Source organism: Coregonus lavaretus (assembly GCF_964263955.1).
Source record: "Coregonus lavaretus genome assembly, contig: HAP1_SCAFFOLD_7756, whole genome shotgun sequence".
In the NCBI taxonomy this organism is placed as follows: domain Eukaryota; kingdom Metazoa; phylum Chordata; class Actinopteri; order Salmoniformes; family Salmonidae; genus Coregonus; species Coregonus lavaretus.
In genome coordinates, this window is record NW_028165853.1 from 1 (window position 1) to 15,919 (window position 15,919).

Sequence of the window (15,919 nt, forward strand, 5' to 3'; positions counted from 1 at the left end):
TCAACACTTCCTTTGTCCTAGTACTTGGGCCAATTAAACTGACTGTTGTGAGTACCGTAGATACAGTAGTGCCATTACATTCCAATCCTCCATCTTGTCCGTTTCTAAGGCTAATTTATCGTAGTGGATCCCCCTGGCTCCAGTTGACAGGCCCCGGCTCCCTGGAGCCTGGTTGCCAAATATTTCCCTGAGGTATTAGAAACTTGTAGTAGGAACTTTACTAGTGGGGATTTGACTCCTGTGTTACATATCAGATATGTTGGTTTTCTGTCAACAGGTGAAGATCCAGAAGCTGTATGAGAAGAATCTACATGGAGGCTTTGACACAAACAACCACATTCAGAGGAAAAAAGAGTTCAGGAATCCCAGGTACACACACACACACACACAGATTCCTAGAGTTATGATCATGTCGACAATACGCTTGTTGCTTTTCCAGATACATTTGTTGACATGTCTGTGTGTGTCTATCCAGTATCTATGAGAAACTCATCCAGTTCTGTGGCATTGATGAACTGGGAACCAACTACCCTAAAGACATGTTTGATCCCCACGGCTGGACAGAGGACTCCTACTATGACGCACTGGGTAAGGAAATCATTGGTGTGTTTGTGGCTGTATGTCCTATCAACTCAACAGTTTTCTTTCCCTCCCTGCAGCCAAAGCTCAGAAAGCAGAGATGGAGAAACTGGAGAAAGCCAAGAAGGACAGGACGAAGGTGAGGGACACGGGCGTTTTATTTGACTTGAAGAGGGCACCTGAGGTAACCTGAATTACAATACACCTGTTTTCAACCCCCCTCACAAAACTAACACATGCCTTCCTCTAATGCAATGCTCAATCTCTGTTAAATATAACCCGTACAGAGAAAATATCTTTGCCAACTCTGTACTCTCATTTACTGCTCTCCTGTTTCACCAATCACAAACAGGGCTGTTCTGTAATCAGTCTATGTCAGGGGCATGTTGCCACAAACTGCCTGTACTTTATGTTCAAGTGTCCTGCCAAGAGATTAAGTCTCATCGCAACACCACGTCAACACCGCCCAGCCCAGCTCAGCCCTCTGCAGTACAAGTGTGATAAAGTGTTTTGTCTTCTCTGTCCTAGATTGAGTTTGTGACGGCCACTAAGAAGGGCAGCAACCCCACCAACGCAGCAGTTCCCACAACCAATACTGCTGCTGCTACTACAGTCACAGGTACAGTCACAGGTACAGTCACAGGTACAGTCACAGGTACAGTCACAGGTACAGGTACAGTCACAGGTATCACCAGCAACACCACCACTACTGTCACTGGCAGAGAGACAAGCCCCCCCCCCCCCCCCCCCCACTATAGAAACAGAGACAAGCCCAGAGAAGCCCCCCGCTATAGAAACAGAGAGAAGCCCCCCGCTATAGAAACAGAGAGAAACCCCCCACTGTAGAAACAGAGAGAAGCCCCCCACTGTAGAAACAGAGAGAAGCCCCCCACTGTAGAAACAGAGAGAAGCCCCCCACTATAGAAACAGAGAGAAGCCCCCCACTATAGAAACAGAGAGAAACCCCCCACTATAGAAACAGAGAGGAAACCCCCCGCTATAGAAACATGACCTTCCTGGAAGAAAGATTCAGATTATATCTGGTTCCCTTTTCTCTCCCATTCACTATTTCTCTCTCTCTCTCCCATCTTCTCTCTCTCTCTCTCCCCCATCTTCCCTCTCTCTCATCTTCTCTCGCTCCCCTCTCTCTCTCTCCCATCTTCTCTCTCTCTCTCCCATCTTCTCTCTCTCTCTCCCCATCTTCTCTCTCTCTCTCCCCCATCTTCTCTCTCTCTCTCCCCCATCTTCTCTCTCTCTCTCCCCCATCTTCTCTCTCTCTCTCCCCCATCTTCTCTCTCTCTCTCTCCCATCTTCTCTCTCTCTCTCTCCCATCTTCTCTCTCTCTCTCCCATCTTCTCTCTCTCTCTCCCATCTTCTCTCTCTCTCTCCCCTCTCCCTCCATCCTCTCTCTCTCCCATCTTCTCTCTCTCCTCTCTCTCTCTCTCTCTCTCTCTCCCATCTTCTCTCTCTCCTCTCTCTCTCTATCCCATCTTCTCTCTCTCCCGTCCTCTGTCGCTCTCCCCCGTCCTCGCTCTCTCTCCGTCCTGTCTCTCTCTCCTGTCCTTTCTCTCTCTCGCTCTCCTCCCCCCACCAGAAGCTCAGAAGAGGAAGAGTAAGTGGGACTCTGCGGTACCGGTGACCCTGGCCCAGCCCACCCTGCTCACTACCACGGCAACCCTGCCAGGGGTCGTCTCCGTGACGACCACCGCCAGCGGAACCAAGACCACCGTAATCTCTGCCGTGGGCACCATCCTGAAGAAAGCCAAGCAGTGAACAGGCACGGGGAGGAAGTGTGTGTTTTGGATGGATGGATGGATGGATGGATGAGAACGTGTTTAAGAGAGAGAAGTGTGTTGGTGTATGGTCCTGTGTGACTGTATTGCTAAAAGAATGAAGAGTGAGATAGAATGTCTTCAGACAATATGGACGTCACATTTCTATATTCATCCCTCCTTGCCATACAAGACCTTCTCTCCTTCTGTCTCTGGGATGATTGGATTTATAGCATATGGTCAAAGGACTCAATCCTGATTTGAGATTTAATAAGACTCTTTGTCTGTACATTTTTATGAATATCAATGTGAGGCTCCTTTTTCATCCAGCTCTCCAGTCAGCACTCTGTTGAAGTTATCCATTGATCTGTTTGTGTTTCTGTCAGCTAGAAACTGGGTTTAGATGTTCGCTAATGACTGTCCATTGGGAAAACCATCCTACCTACGAAGTAGCCTAGTTATGGGATAAGATATTAGCCTCATGTCTGAAACTTGGAGAGGTTGTCTCTCTGTTACTTCCTCCTGTAAATGGTTTCTTTCTTCCTCCTGTAAATTGTTTCTTTCTTCCTCCTGTAAATGGTTTCTTTCTTCCTCCTGTAAATGGTTTCGGTCTTCCTCCTGTAAATGGTTTCTGTCTTCCTCCTGTAAAGTTGTTCCTTTATTCTCCTGTAAAATGGTTTCTTTCTTTCTCCTGTAAATGGTTTCTTTTATCCTCCTGTAAAGTTGTTCCTTTATCCTCCTGTAAAATGGTTTCTTTCTTCCTCCTGTAAATGGTTTCTTTCTTCCTCCTGTAAATGGTTTCTTACTTCCTCCTGTAAAGTTGTTCCTTTATCCTCTTGTAAAATGGGTTCTTTCTTCCTCCTGTAAATGGTTTCTTACTTCCTCCTGTAAATGGTTTCTTACAGTATCCACCCACCTGTTATGGTAAAGTATATCTTTGTATTATTTTTGGGCTTTACAAAATGATTTCCTGTCTACCCACAGTGTATCTGTACTATATCCTGGACTGTGTTTTGACAATGTACTTGGATGCGGTCTAGTAAGGCTGAAAGGGGAATACTCAGACTATGGACATTTGCATCAACGTTTCTTACCTCATTTAATTTTAAATGGCCTATTCAAAGAGTTTAGGGGGAATATTTTTTACAAATGTACATGTATATCACTGATGATGATGATGATGGTATGGTCAATAAAACAAACGTCATACTGCCTTTTCAATCGGACTGTGTGCCCGTTCTTGTACACTTGTCTTGGCTTCAATAGCAACTGTGTTTTATACATAATGTAAGATAAAATAACTATGATAAAATACTTTTCATACTGTTCTCTGGATAAAGCTTTTGAATGTTCTGTCTGGAAATGAAGGGATGTTATTGTGTTCCAGTGCTGTTGACTTCAGCCACTGGTCTGAATCTGGCTGGAGGAATTCCTGCTTCTCTCTCTCTCTCTCTCTCTCTCTCTCTTTTCCTTTCTCTCTTTCCTCACTCACTGTCTCTTCTTCACTCACTCTCTCTTCCTCACTCACTCACTCTCTCACTCACTCACTCTATTTTCCTCTCGCTCTCTCCCTTTTCCTCTCTCTCACTCTCTCTCCATTCCACCCTTCCCTGGGTATTTGTGTCCAGGTGCGGTTGTGATTTACACCCATCCTTCACCTCTTCCTATCTTCTATCCCTCTATCTCTCCATCTGAGTTCCATCCAGCAGGAAGGATAAAACACTGCCCCACTCGGCAGTCTTTTGAAGCACCGCGGGAGGTCATAGTTCAGAATAGTCGTTCACTAGAGTAAGTGCCGTTTGAGTTAAAGTTGCCCTTAGGCACAGATCTAGGATCAGCTTACCCTCCACAGATCCCCATAGCGCCATTTGGATTTGAGTACTTAGAAGCCTGTAGTAAGTCTTAACTGTATCCTTTATCAGTGTATTGAAGTCGTCACAAGTGGCTGGTTTGTCTTTTGATGAGTGAAGAGGGCTTTAGTTTTTTTGTTGTTGTAAAGAGTGAAAGCCAATATGGTGATAACCCATCCAGTCATTTCACCTGTCAGTGGTGATTTAAGGAAAGGAAGCCATGAAAGAGTATGAAGTCACATTTACATTTTTAGTCATTTAGCAGACGCTCTTATCCAGAGCGACTTACAGTTAGTGAATACATATTTTTTTATACTGGCCCCCCGTGGGAATCGAACCCACAACCCTGGCGTTGCAAACGCCATGCTCTATCAACTGAGCTACATCCCTGCTGGCCATTCCCTCCCCTACCCTGGGCCAATTGTGCGCCGCCCATGAGTCTCCTGGTCGCGGCCGGCTGCGACAGAGCCTGGATTCGAACCAGGATCTCTAGTGGCACAGTTAGCACTGCAAAGCAGTGCCTTAGACCACTGCGCCACTCACTGCGCCACTCAAGGCATTTTCAGACCAATCTTGAGACGTTTGTAAATGAACAAACATTTGTTGAAAGTGAATATGATTGTGGGTTTTTTCAGCTTGTTAGACGTGATGGGGCCCACCACCCAGATATTTCTCTGTCTCAGGAATGTCAGCTAAGAATATGGAAGACGTCTGTCTGTCTGTCAGCTGTGGTTCAGAGCCACTGGCATGCTCTCCTGGATATCGTCCCACCACCACTGGCTCGGCTCCCCAAGATGCTCCTGAACAGTAAAACCAGATGAGTGGAGAACTAGAAACAGTATGAGGTTCAGTATGTAATGAATCTTTATTCTGCTTGTGCAAAATCAGTTTCTACTACTTGTCTCTTTCTGTCCCCCTGTTATGTCAGTACTTATTTCTCTCTTTCCATCTCTCCCTCCCCTCCCTGTGTTGTTGGGTTAAATACTGTTTTATGGAAGTGTGCTGAGATACATGCCTGCAGGCTGCATTTCATCTATAGCTTCTGCATAGCAGTCCTACCCAGCATACACACACACACACACACACACACACACACACTATTTTGGCTGATCTGGGCCTGTCCTTGGAATCGTGTGTGTGTGTTTCTGCACAGAGGTGAGTCAGAGACACACCCAGTGTACAGCTATTAAAGTGCTGAACAGGCCTAAACCTTGCCTCAACACAACAGACCTTCCATCTGGTACACTGACACAGGTATGACTCAATGTACTTGGTGAATAAGAGGTCCTATTGTCTAAAACATTATCCATTGTGAAAATTAGATATACTCTTTTAAAACACAGATAGACTTCAGTAGCTAGCCTATCATTATTTAGGCTAACACATTTGGACAAAATGCACTGAAACACCAAGCACTTATGTAGCCTAGGGTATGTCTTCATGAATTGGTGTCCCACTCCCCCGAGAAACAGGCCATATGTCTCATTGGCCATGTTTGAACCCGTTTCATAGAAGAAGAAAAAACTGCACAAAGACTATATTGAACGCGCGCTTTTGTCATGGAAATCCGAGTTTGGCACTGGACAGTGTGTTGAACAAAGCGCGAGATTATTTTTTTTTGAATATTTTTTTTAAAAAATATTTTATTATTATTATAATTTTTTTTTTGGGGGGGGGATGGATCAGCTTAATATTGCAGATAGATTGTATCTTCTATCAATGTAATTGTCTGCATCACTTCCAATCCCCCATGTTTTTTTTATTTTTTATATATATATTCCCCTTTATTACTTTTCAACCCCACCATCCTTTCCCTACTTGGAGTAAATTAGTGAACAACAACGCCCAGGCCTCTACTTCCGGTCTATACTTACTATCTACACCTTATGGACAGAGTTAATTTTACAATAATTCTATCTATATATATATATATATATATATATATATATATATATATATATATATATTTATTTATTTTTTTGCTCCTGAACTTCTTCTACTCTCAACCTCTCCGATCATTTTCATGATGTCCATCCGGCCCGCCCCTAAATGCCATATCCCCCCAACCGTGCTCCCTCCCAAAAGCTCCCAACATACACCTATATACTTATTATGGACACAGTATGCTTACATTATTAGCTATCTTTGTTATTATTTGTTGTTATTTGTTATTAGTCCCATCCTTCAACTCTATTCAATACCTCCCATCTATCTCTTAACACCATCCATATAGGATTTCTATTTGCCATATATATTTCAACCGTACTGTGATGTTTTACAAAAGTTCTGAACCTTTCTATTCTCATTGCTTCTACAGATTGTGAATTAAAAATAAACATTTTTGCTAAAAGTATTATTATATTATTGATTGATTGACTATGACTTTTCAGATCACCCAGTAATGCTATCTGCAAGGTTAGTTCCAGGTAAATATTGCAATCCTTTAGCCATTCCTGGACCTGTGTCCAAAAACAAGCTACAAATGGACAGAACCAAAACAAATGATCTAATGATTCTATCTCTTCACAGCAAAATCTGCAGAGCTGGGAAGATTGTATCCCCCATATAAATAACATTCTATTGGTAGCAAGAATTTTATATAATAATTTAAATTGAAAGATTCTAATTTTTGAATCCGGTGTCGTTTTGCGTGTCAGTTCATAAACACTATGCCATGGGATCGGTACGTCAAAGATCTCTTCCCAACTATTTTGCAATCTATATGGGACGGCTGTCAATCCTTTGGTCCTTAAGTGAAACTGATATACTTTTTTATTTATCACAGTTTTCCTTAACCAATTATGTTCTTTAATGCAAGGCCGACAGACAAGTTCCTTACTTTCTCCCCCTTCAACTTTCCTCTTCCACTTTTGCGGTAAGGCTGCAATTATTTGGTTGTAATTTTGGGTAGAGCAGACATTTCCATATGTTTTTGTTAGCTGCATGTGCGACATAACTCCACCAGTCCTACCGATGATATCATTTACGAAGATTATACCTTTTTTAAACATTCTGTCAAAAAATAAAGGTTTTTTGTCAATTAGTATATTTGAATTTAACCACAATATTTGTTGCATTATTTGTTCTGTCGTTTCTGGAGGATTAAATTGAAATTGCAACCAACTTTCTATGGCTTGTTTTAGAAATAGTGACATTTGGGAGATTATTTCCTTTTCAAATAACTGAAAGTGAGAGGTTGTAATCTGAATAAAGGGAAAAAGGCCTTTCTTGAACAGTGGGTGAGACAATCTTACTAATTTGCTTGAGAACCAGTTCGGATTTAAGTATAACTTTTGGATGACTGAAGATTTTAGTGATAGGTCTAATGCTTTAATATTTAATAATTTCTGTCCTCCGAATTCATATTCATTATATAAATATGCTCTTTTAATTTTGTCTGGCTTGCCGTTCCAAATAAAATTGAATATTTTTTTCTCATATAATTTAAAAAACTGTTTGCTAGGCGTAGGCAAGACCATAAGCAAATAGGTAAACTGGGATAATACTAAAGAGTTAATCAGGGTGATTTTTCCACAAATTGACAGGTATTTTCCTTTCCATGGTAGTAAGATCTTATCTATTTTTGCTAACTTTCTATTAAAATTTATTGAAGTGAGATCATTTATTTCCTTTGGGATATGTATTCCGAGTATATCCACATCACCATCAGACCATTTTATTGGTAAACTACATGGTAATGTAAAAATTGTATTTTTTAGTGATCCAATACGTAATATAGTACATTTGTCATAATTTGGTTTTAATCCAGAGACGTTAGAAAATGTATCTAGATCCTCTATGAGGCTGTGGAGGGATTCTAGTTGTGGATCTAAAAGAAAACATGAATCATCTGCGTACAATGACACCTTTGTTTTTAAGCCCTGTATTTCTAATCCTCTGATATTATTATTGGATCTGATTTTAATAGCTAACATCTCGATGGCCACAATAAATAGATATGCCGATAGTGGACAACCTTGTTTCACTCCTCTTGACAGTTTGAAACTTTCTGAGAAATAGCCATTATTTACTATTTTACACCTAGGGTTACTATACATGATTTTGACCCATTTTATAAGAGATTCTCCAAAATTGAAATGCTCCAGGCATTTATATATAAATTCCAGTTGAACTTTATCAAATGCCTTTTCGAAGTCTGCTATGAATAGCAGGCCTGGTTTCCCATATTTTCCATAGTGTTCTATTGTTTCCAATACTTGCCTTATATTATCTCCAATGTATCTTCCATGTAAAAAACCTGTCTGATTAGAATGAATAATATCCGACAATACCTTTTTAATTCTATGCGCTATACATTTTGCTAGGATTTTTGCATCACAACACTGAAGTGTAAGGGGCCTCCAATTTTGTAAATGGACTGGATCTTTATATTTTCCACTTGTATCCTGTTTCAGTAATAATGAGATCAGACCTTCTTCTTGAGTGTCAGATAATCTACCATTTACATAGGAGTGGTTAAAACATGCTAATAACGGTCCTCTTAGTATATCAAAAAAGGTTTGGTATACCTCGATTGGTATGCCATCCAACCCTGGAGTTTTCCCGGACTTAAAGTCTTTAATTGCATCCAGAAGTTCCTCCTCTGTAATTTCACCTTCACATGAGTCTTTCTGTGTGGCTGTTAATTTGACATTATCAATAGAAAAAAAATCTCTACAATTAGCTTCAGTTAGAGGAGATGGAGGCGACTGAAAAGAAAACATATGCTTAAAATACTTTGTTTCTTCCTTCAAAATATCATTAGGTGAATTATGGGTGACTCCGTCAATTGTAACCAGTTTCATTAAGTTCTTTTTGGTAGCATTCCTATGTTGAAGATTAAAAAAGAATTTTGTGCATTTTTCCCCATATTCCATCCAGTTTGCTTTATTTTTATAATATATTACACTTTATCTTTCTTGAATAAGTTTTTCCATTTCTTTTTGTTTTTCCTCTAATTTATTCTGAGCCTCTATGTTACAGTTTTTATTGCCATCTATCTGTTCTGTTAGACTTTCTATTTCCTTTCTTAGTATAAACTCTTTTGACCTAAATTGCTTTTGTTTTCGAGATGAGTACTGAATTGCATGGCCTCTAAAGGCACATTTAAAAGTGTCCCATACAATAAGGGGATTCGCTGTACCTATGTTATGTTGGAAAAAGTCAGTTATAAATTCCTTTGTTCTAATTATAAATAAATTATCATCTAATAGGCTTTGATTAAATTTCCAATATCCTCGCCCACGTGGAAATTCAGTCAGAGTAATGTATATGCCTATTATATGATGGTCCGACCGCATTCTGTCCCCTATCAACACTTTTTTTACTTTTGGTGCCAACGAGAATGAGATAAGAAAGAAGTCAAGACGACTAGCTTGATTCAGTCTCCGCCATGTATATCTCACTAGATCAGCATATTTAAGCCTCCATATATCTACTAGTTCTAATGTATCCATGACATTCACAATTTCCTTAAGAGCATGTGGGTGATTGTTTGTGGTGTGATTTCCTTTTCGGTCCATTGAGCTATTTAAAACAGTATTATAATCCCCCACCATAATAATATTGTCTTGAGTTGCTTGCAGGCTTGATAATTTATTATATATATTGTCAAAGAATTGTGGATCATCATTATTTGGTCCGTAAAGGTTAATGAGCCATATCTGTTTATGGTCCAATACCATATTTAAAATAATCCATCTACCTTGCGTATCTATTTGGACAATTTGCACATTCGGATCGAAATTACTATTAATTAATATCATCACCCCTTTTGAATTTCTTTGCCCATGGGAGAAGTATATTTCCCCCCCCCATTCTTTTTTCCACGCTACTTCATCTCGAATTGTTGAATGAGTTTCCTGTATACAATAGATATTATATTCCTTCTCTTTGAGCCATGTAAATATTGTTCTTCTTTTGTTATTATCAGCTAAGCCATTACAATTATAACTGGCTATACTTATTTCACCATACACCATAATGAGATACAAGTTTCAAGTCTATTTATCATTATATATGTTTGTAAATTTACCAATAAAAAATAGCGTAATGATTGAGTGTCCATATAGCTGTACCGTGATATTTGCATTGCTACGGAGTAACCCTTCAATTGTTCTCCACTAATTCCCCCGCTAAAGCCCCTCCCCATCCCAAGTTGAGCCGTCATCCCAGTGATCAGCATCCCACCCCCGTCCCTCCGTATCCCTAAGGCCCCGAGAGGCCAGGACCCATCCATTGAAAACAGCACACAGTGCCACCCACAAAACAGAAGCAGGTTAACCGCCAAAAGCATTTCCAATGCTTTCACCTCTATATATATATATCTATATAACTATTATTATTATTTTTTATTATGCATATCCTATTTTCCATCATTATCAATTAATATGCGTAATAATGTCGGCAGTTCACGCATAGGATTCTAACATATAACCAGGATTGCCATTGTATTACATTTAATTCATTGACAAGCAATTATTATCCTAGCAAAATGCACTGAAACACCAAGCACTTATGTAGCCTAGGGTATGTCTTCATGAATTGGTGTCCCACTCCCCCGAGAAACAGGCCATATGTCTCATTGGCCGTGTTTGAACCCGTTTCATAGAAGAAGAAAAAACTGCACAAAGACTATATTGAACGCGCGCTTTTGTCATGGAAATCCGAGTTTGGCACTGGACAGTGTGTTGAACAAAGCGCGAGAGTTGGATTTGGGAAGAATCGGTTGGGGAGACTGTCCAAAAAGTTCTAAACTTGGATATTTTGTATGCAATGACATTTTGACTGGATTTAGAGCAATATGGTAGGCTAAATGTAGCTGAAGCGTGTCAACTTCACGCGTATCCGGGGGGCTACCACCTTGCGTCGGCAACGAACTACCTGCCTTGCATTGACCTAAGGCGCGCAGCACTGTTGCACTTGAAGTAAGTTATTTTAGAGTAACATTTAAATCTGTAGCCTAAATCAGTTCCATATCAGTTTGCACTATTCAGCAAGCACCTACCTTTAGACAAAAAGGGCCGACTAGGCTATAGTTATTGATTTGTCTGCAGTGTCAAATATTGCTTAACAGAATGGCATCGCCCCATAGCCATGGGAAGTAGAGGTGCTGTAGCACCCCCTGAAAATTCTGTGAGAAAAAAACAACAAATATATGAAAAAAATAGTTGGGAATTGTAAGAGTTGTTGCCCTGTCCCTTTCTCTGGTTACAGGTCTTTGGGTTAGGTTGCCTGGCTGCATGTCACTATACCAATATCAAATTCTTTGTTACCATCAGATTGGCTTGAATGGCTTACTCTGTGGGCCTATTCAACATGCCTCCAGTAGGCCTTTGTGTTATGTGCATTGTGATAGTCGGTCTAATCTTCTTGTCAAGATGGTTCATACAACACCTGAGAGGAGATATACTGGACTGTGTGAATGTCTAACCCCTAATGTTCAAGATGAAGTACGCCCTACTCTCCTACCACTGCTGACAGTAGAACCCTTGCGCAAAAATAAATAAATACAAATTGTAGGCAAGCAACACCCTAGAACTCTCTCCCTCAATCGAGAATGAAGGCAAAGTGATGTTTGGATTGGCAACATTGGCAAAAAACCATGGAGGGAGGGAGGGAGGGGGCGGGAGTGGTGTTTTGCAACATTTCTATTCCTCTGGAGAGAACTAAACCATTGTCAATCCCTAATGTGGTTTATATGAGCAGGGCTGTGTTCTGTTTTAATTATGCCCTTTCCAAACAGTCCGTTGTGGAGGAAAAGGCTATTTTATCACCTCTTGAGTCACCGTATGCCAGACAAAAGTCTGAATACAGTATGAGTAGGGCCAGGAGTTTTGGGGCACTTTTCAAATCAAATGTTATTGGCCACATACACGTGTTGAGCAGATGTTATAGTGGGTGTAGCGAAATGCTTGTGCTTCTGGCTCTGACAGTGCAGTAATATCTACCAAGTAATATCTAACAATTTCACAACATATACCCAATACACACAAATCTAAGTAAGGAATGAATTAAGAATATATACATATATGGATGAGCGATGTCAGAGCGGCATGGACTAAGATATAGTAGAATAGTATAGAATACAGTAATACATATGAGATGAGTAATGCAAGACATGTAAACATTACTAAAGTGGCTAGTGTTCAATTTCTTAAAGTGGCCAGTGATTTCTAGTCAATGTCTATAGGCAGCAGCCTCTAATGTGCTAGTGATGTCTGTTTAACAGTCTGATGGCCTTGAGATAGAAGCTGTTTTTCAGTCTCTCGGTCCCAGCTTTGATGCACCTGTACTGACCTCGCCTTCTGGATGATAGCGGGGTGAACAGGCAGTGGCTCGTGTGGTTGATGTCCTTGATGATCTTTTTGGCCTTCCTGTGACATCGGGTGCTGTAGGTATCCTGGAGGGTGGGTAGTTTGCCCCCGGTAATGTGTTGGTCAGACCGCACCACCCTCTGGAGAGCCTTGCAGTTGCGGCGGTGCAGTTGCCGTACCAGGCGTTGATACAGCCCAACAGGATGCTCTCAATTGTGCATCTGTAAAGGTTAGTGAGGGTTTTAGGTGCCAAGCCACATTTCCTCAGCCTCCTGAGGTTGAAGAGGCTCTGTTGCGCCTTCTTCACCACACTGTCTGTGTGTATGGTCCATTTCAGTTTGTCAGTGATGTGTACGCCAAGGAACTTGAAGCTTTCCACCTTCTCCACTGCGGTCCCGTCGATGTGGATAGGTGGGTGCACCCCCTTTGTTTTGTTGACGTTGAGTGAGAGGTTATTTTCCTGGCACCACACTCCCAGAGCCCTCACCTCCTCCCTGTAGGCTGTCTCGTCATTGTTGGTAATCAACTGTTGTGTCGTCTGCAAACTTGATGATTGAGTTGGAAGTGTGCTTGGCCACGCAGTCATGGGTGAACAGGGAGTACAGGAGGGGGCTGAGCACGCACCCTTGTGGGGCCCTAGTGTTGAGGATCAGCGAAGTGGAGGTGTTGTTTCCTACCTTCACCACCTGGGGGCAGCCCGTCAGGAAGTCCAGGACCCAGTAGCACAGGGCGAGGTTCAGACCCAGGGCCTCGAGCTTAATGATGAGCTTGGAGGGTACTATGGTGTTGAATGCTGAGCTATAGAAAATTAACAGCATTCTTACATAGGTATTCCTCTTGTCCAGATGAGATAGGGCAGTGTGCAGTGTGGTGGCGATTGCATCGTCTGTGGATCTATTGGGGCGGTAAGCAAATTGAAGTGGGGTCTAGGGTGTCGGGTAAGGTAGAGGTGATATGATCCTTGACTCTCAAAGCACTTCAGGATGACAGAGGTGAGTGCTACAGGGCGATAGTCCCTTTTTGCTGCACTGTGCAGCTCCTGTTCTCTGGTTGCTGAATAAGCCTGTTTTGATGTGTGTTCATTCCTCTCTGGACCAAAGAGTCTCGGTCTCCCGAGTCTTAAGACCCCATAGATATACTGCCTTGGTCTTGATCTGGGTCTCATGGGCTGTGTGTGGACACTGGACAGTGGTTTCTCCAGTAAGAGCAGGTCTAGCCACAGGGGTTGTGTAACCTGTAACAGCTGGTCTGGTCGGGGCAGAGGTCATATCCCCTCCAAAGTGAACAGTAACAGATGCAGCCTAGAGTTCATGTCTGTAGCTCTTTTCAATAGAGCTGGTGGTAGTACAATACATGATGTGGTCATATGTATATATACTGTATTCCACAGTGTGTGAAAGTGCATGCAACTCTTCTATAACACACTCACACACACCCTAGTCAGAATGCAGGTCAGAGGTGATCCCTGAGAGAGGGTTAGTGTGCCAGGTGGGTATGATGACTGAGTCTGGTGCCCTCTGCTCCCCCTGTTCTCTGGTCTCTGCTCCCCCTGGTCTCTGCTCCTCCTGGTCTCTGCTCTCCCTGGTCTCTGCTCCCCCTGGTCTCTGCTCCCCCTGGTCTCTGCTCTCCCTGGTCTCTGGTCTCTGCTCCCCCTGGTCTCTGCTCCCCCTGGTCTCTGCTCCTCCGGGTCTCTGCTTCCCCTGGTCTCTGCTCTCCCTGGTCTCTGCTCCCCCTGGTCTCTGCTCCCCCTGGTCTCTGCTCTCCCTGTTCTCTGGTCTCTGCTCCCCCTGGTCTCTGCTCCCCCTGGTCTCTGCTCCTCCGGGTCTCTGCTTCCCCTGGTCTCTGCTCCCCCTGGTCTCTGCTCCCCCTGGTCTCTGCTCCCCCTGGTCTCTGCTCCCCCTGGTCTCTGGTCTCTACTCCCACTGGTCTCCGGTCTCTGCTCCCCCTGGTCTCTGGTCTCTGCTCCCCCTGGTCTCTGCTCCCCCTGGTCTCTGCTCCCCCTGGTCTCTGCTCCCCCTGGTCTCTGGTCTCTACTCCCACTGGTCTCCGGTCTCTGCTCCCCCTGGTCTCTGGTCTCTGCTCCCCATGGTCTCTGCTCCCCCTGGTCTCTGCTCCCCCTGGTCTCTGCTCCCCCTGGTCTCTGCTCCCCCTGGTCTCTGGTCTCTACTCCCGCTGGTCTCCGGTCTCTGCTCCCCCTGGTCTCTACTCCCCCTGGTCTCCGGTCTCTGCTCCCCCTGGTCTCTGCTCCCCCTGGTCTCTGGTCTCTACTCCCACTGGTCTCCGGTCTCTGCTCCCCCTGGTCTCTGGTCTCTGCTCCCCATGGTCTCTGCTCCCCCTGGTCTCTGCTCCCCCTGGTCTCTGCTCCCCCTGGTCTCTGATCCCCCTGGTCTCTGGTCTCTACTCCCCCTGGTCTCTGGTCTCTGCTCCCCCTGGTCTCTGCTCCCCCTGGACTCTGCTCCCCCTGGTCTCTGTCCCCCCTGGTCTCTGGTCCTAGGAATGTTCATTACTGGACACCCTCTGTTCCACTTCATTTACCCAGCTGCATGCACAGCTTAGGAGTGTGTGTGTGTTTTTCAAGTTCAAGAAAGGTTCTTGCACAGTGGGATATCATGCCACTAATTGGTGTGTATTTGCGATAAAGTCCCTGTATACACACACACACACACACACACACACACACACACACACACACACACACACACACACACACACACAGGTATGTGCGAGTCCAATACAGCAGTGTTTCTCAATTCCAGTCCTCGAATATCCCCCAAAATACAAATTTTTGTTGTAGCCCTGGACAAATTCACCTGATTCAACTCAATGAGGGCATGATGATTAGTTGACAAGTTGAATCAGGTGTGCTTGTCTGGGGCTGCAACAAAAATGTGTGCTGACGGATGTACTGGAGGACTGGAGTTGGGAACCACTGTTGGGGTACTGGAGGACTGGAGTTGGGAACCACTGTTGGGGTACTGGAGGACTGGGGTTGGGAACCACTGTTGGGGTACTGGAGGACTGGAGTTGGGAACCACTGTTGGGGTACTGGAGGACTGGAGTTGGGAACCACTGTTGGGGTACTGGAGGACTGGGGTTGGGAACCACTGTTGGGGTACTGGAGGACTGGAGTTGGGAACCACTGTTGGGGTACTGGAGGACTGGAGTTGGGAACCACTGTTGGGGTACTGGAGGACTGGAGTTGGGAACCACTGTTGGGGTACTGGAGGACTGGAGTTGGGAACCACTGTTGGGGTACTGGAGGACTGGAGTTGGGAACCACTGTTGGGGTACTGTAGGACTGGAGTTGGGAACCACTGTTGGGGTACTGGAGGACTGGAGTTGGGAACCACTGTTGGGGTACTGGAGGACTGGAGTTGGGAACCACTGTTGGGGTACTGGAGGA

The 15,919-nt window shown here is 43.7% G+C and overlaps 1 protein-coding gene across 1 annotated transcript; it reads left to right on the forward strand.

Annotated features, from left to right (window-relative positions):
- Window positions 1-277: 277 nt before the first annotated feature.
- On the forward strand, window positions 278-3,571 carry LOC311115361 (SAP30-binding protein-like; the record flags this gene model as incomplete). The annotated part of the gene is made up of 5 exons (XM_084190545.1): window positions 278-369; window positions 476-588; window positions 660-718; window positions 1,108-1,198; window positions 2,174-3,571. Coding segments are annotated over 5 exons (534 nt in total), but the record flags the coding sequence as incomplete, so codon positions are not given.
- Between the last annotated feature and the right edge of the window lie 12,348 nt (window positions 3,572-15,919).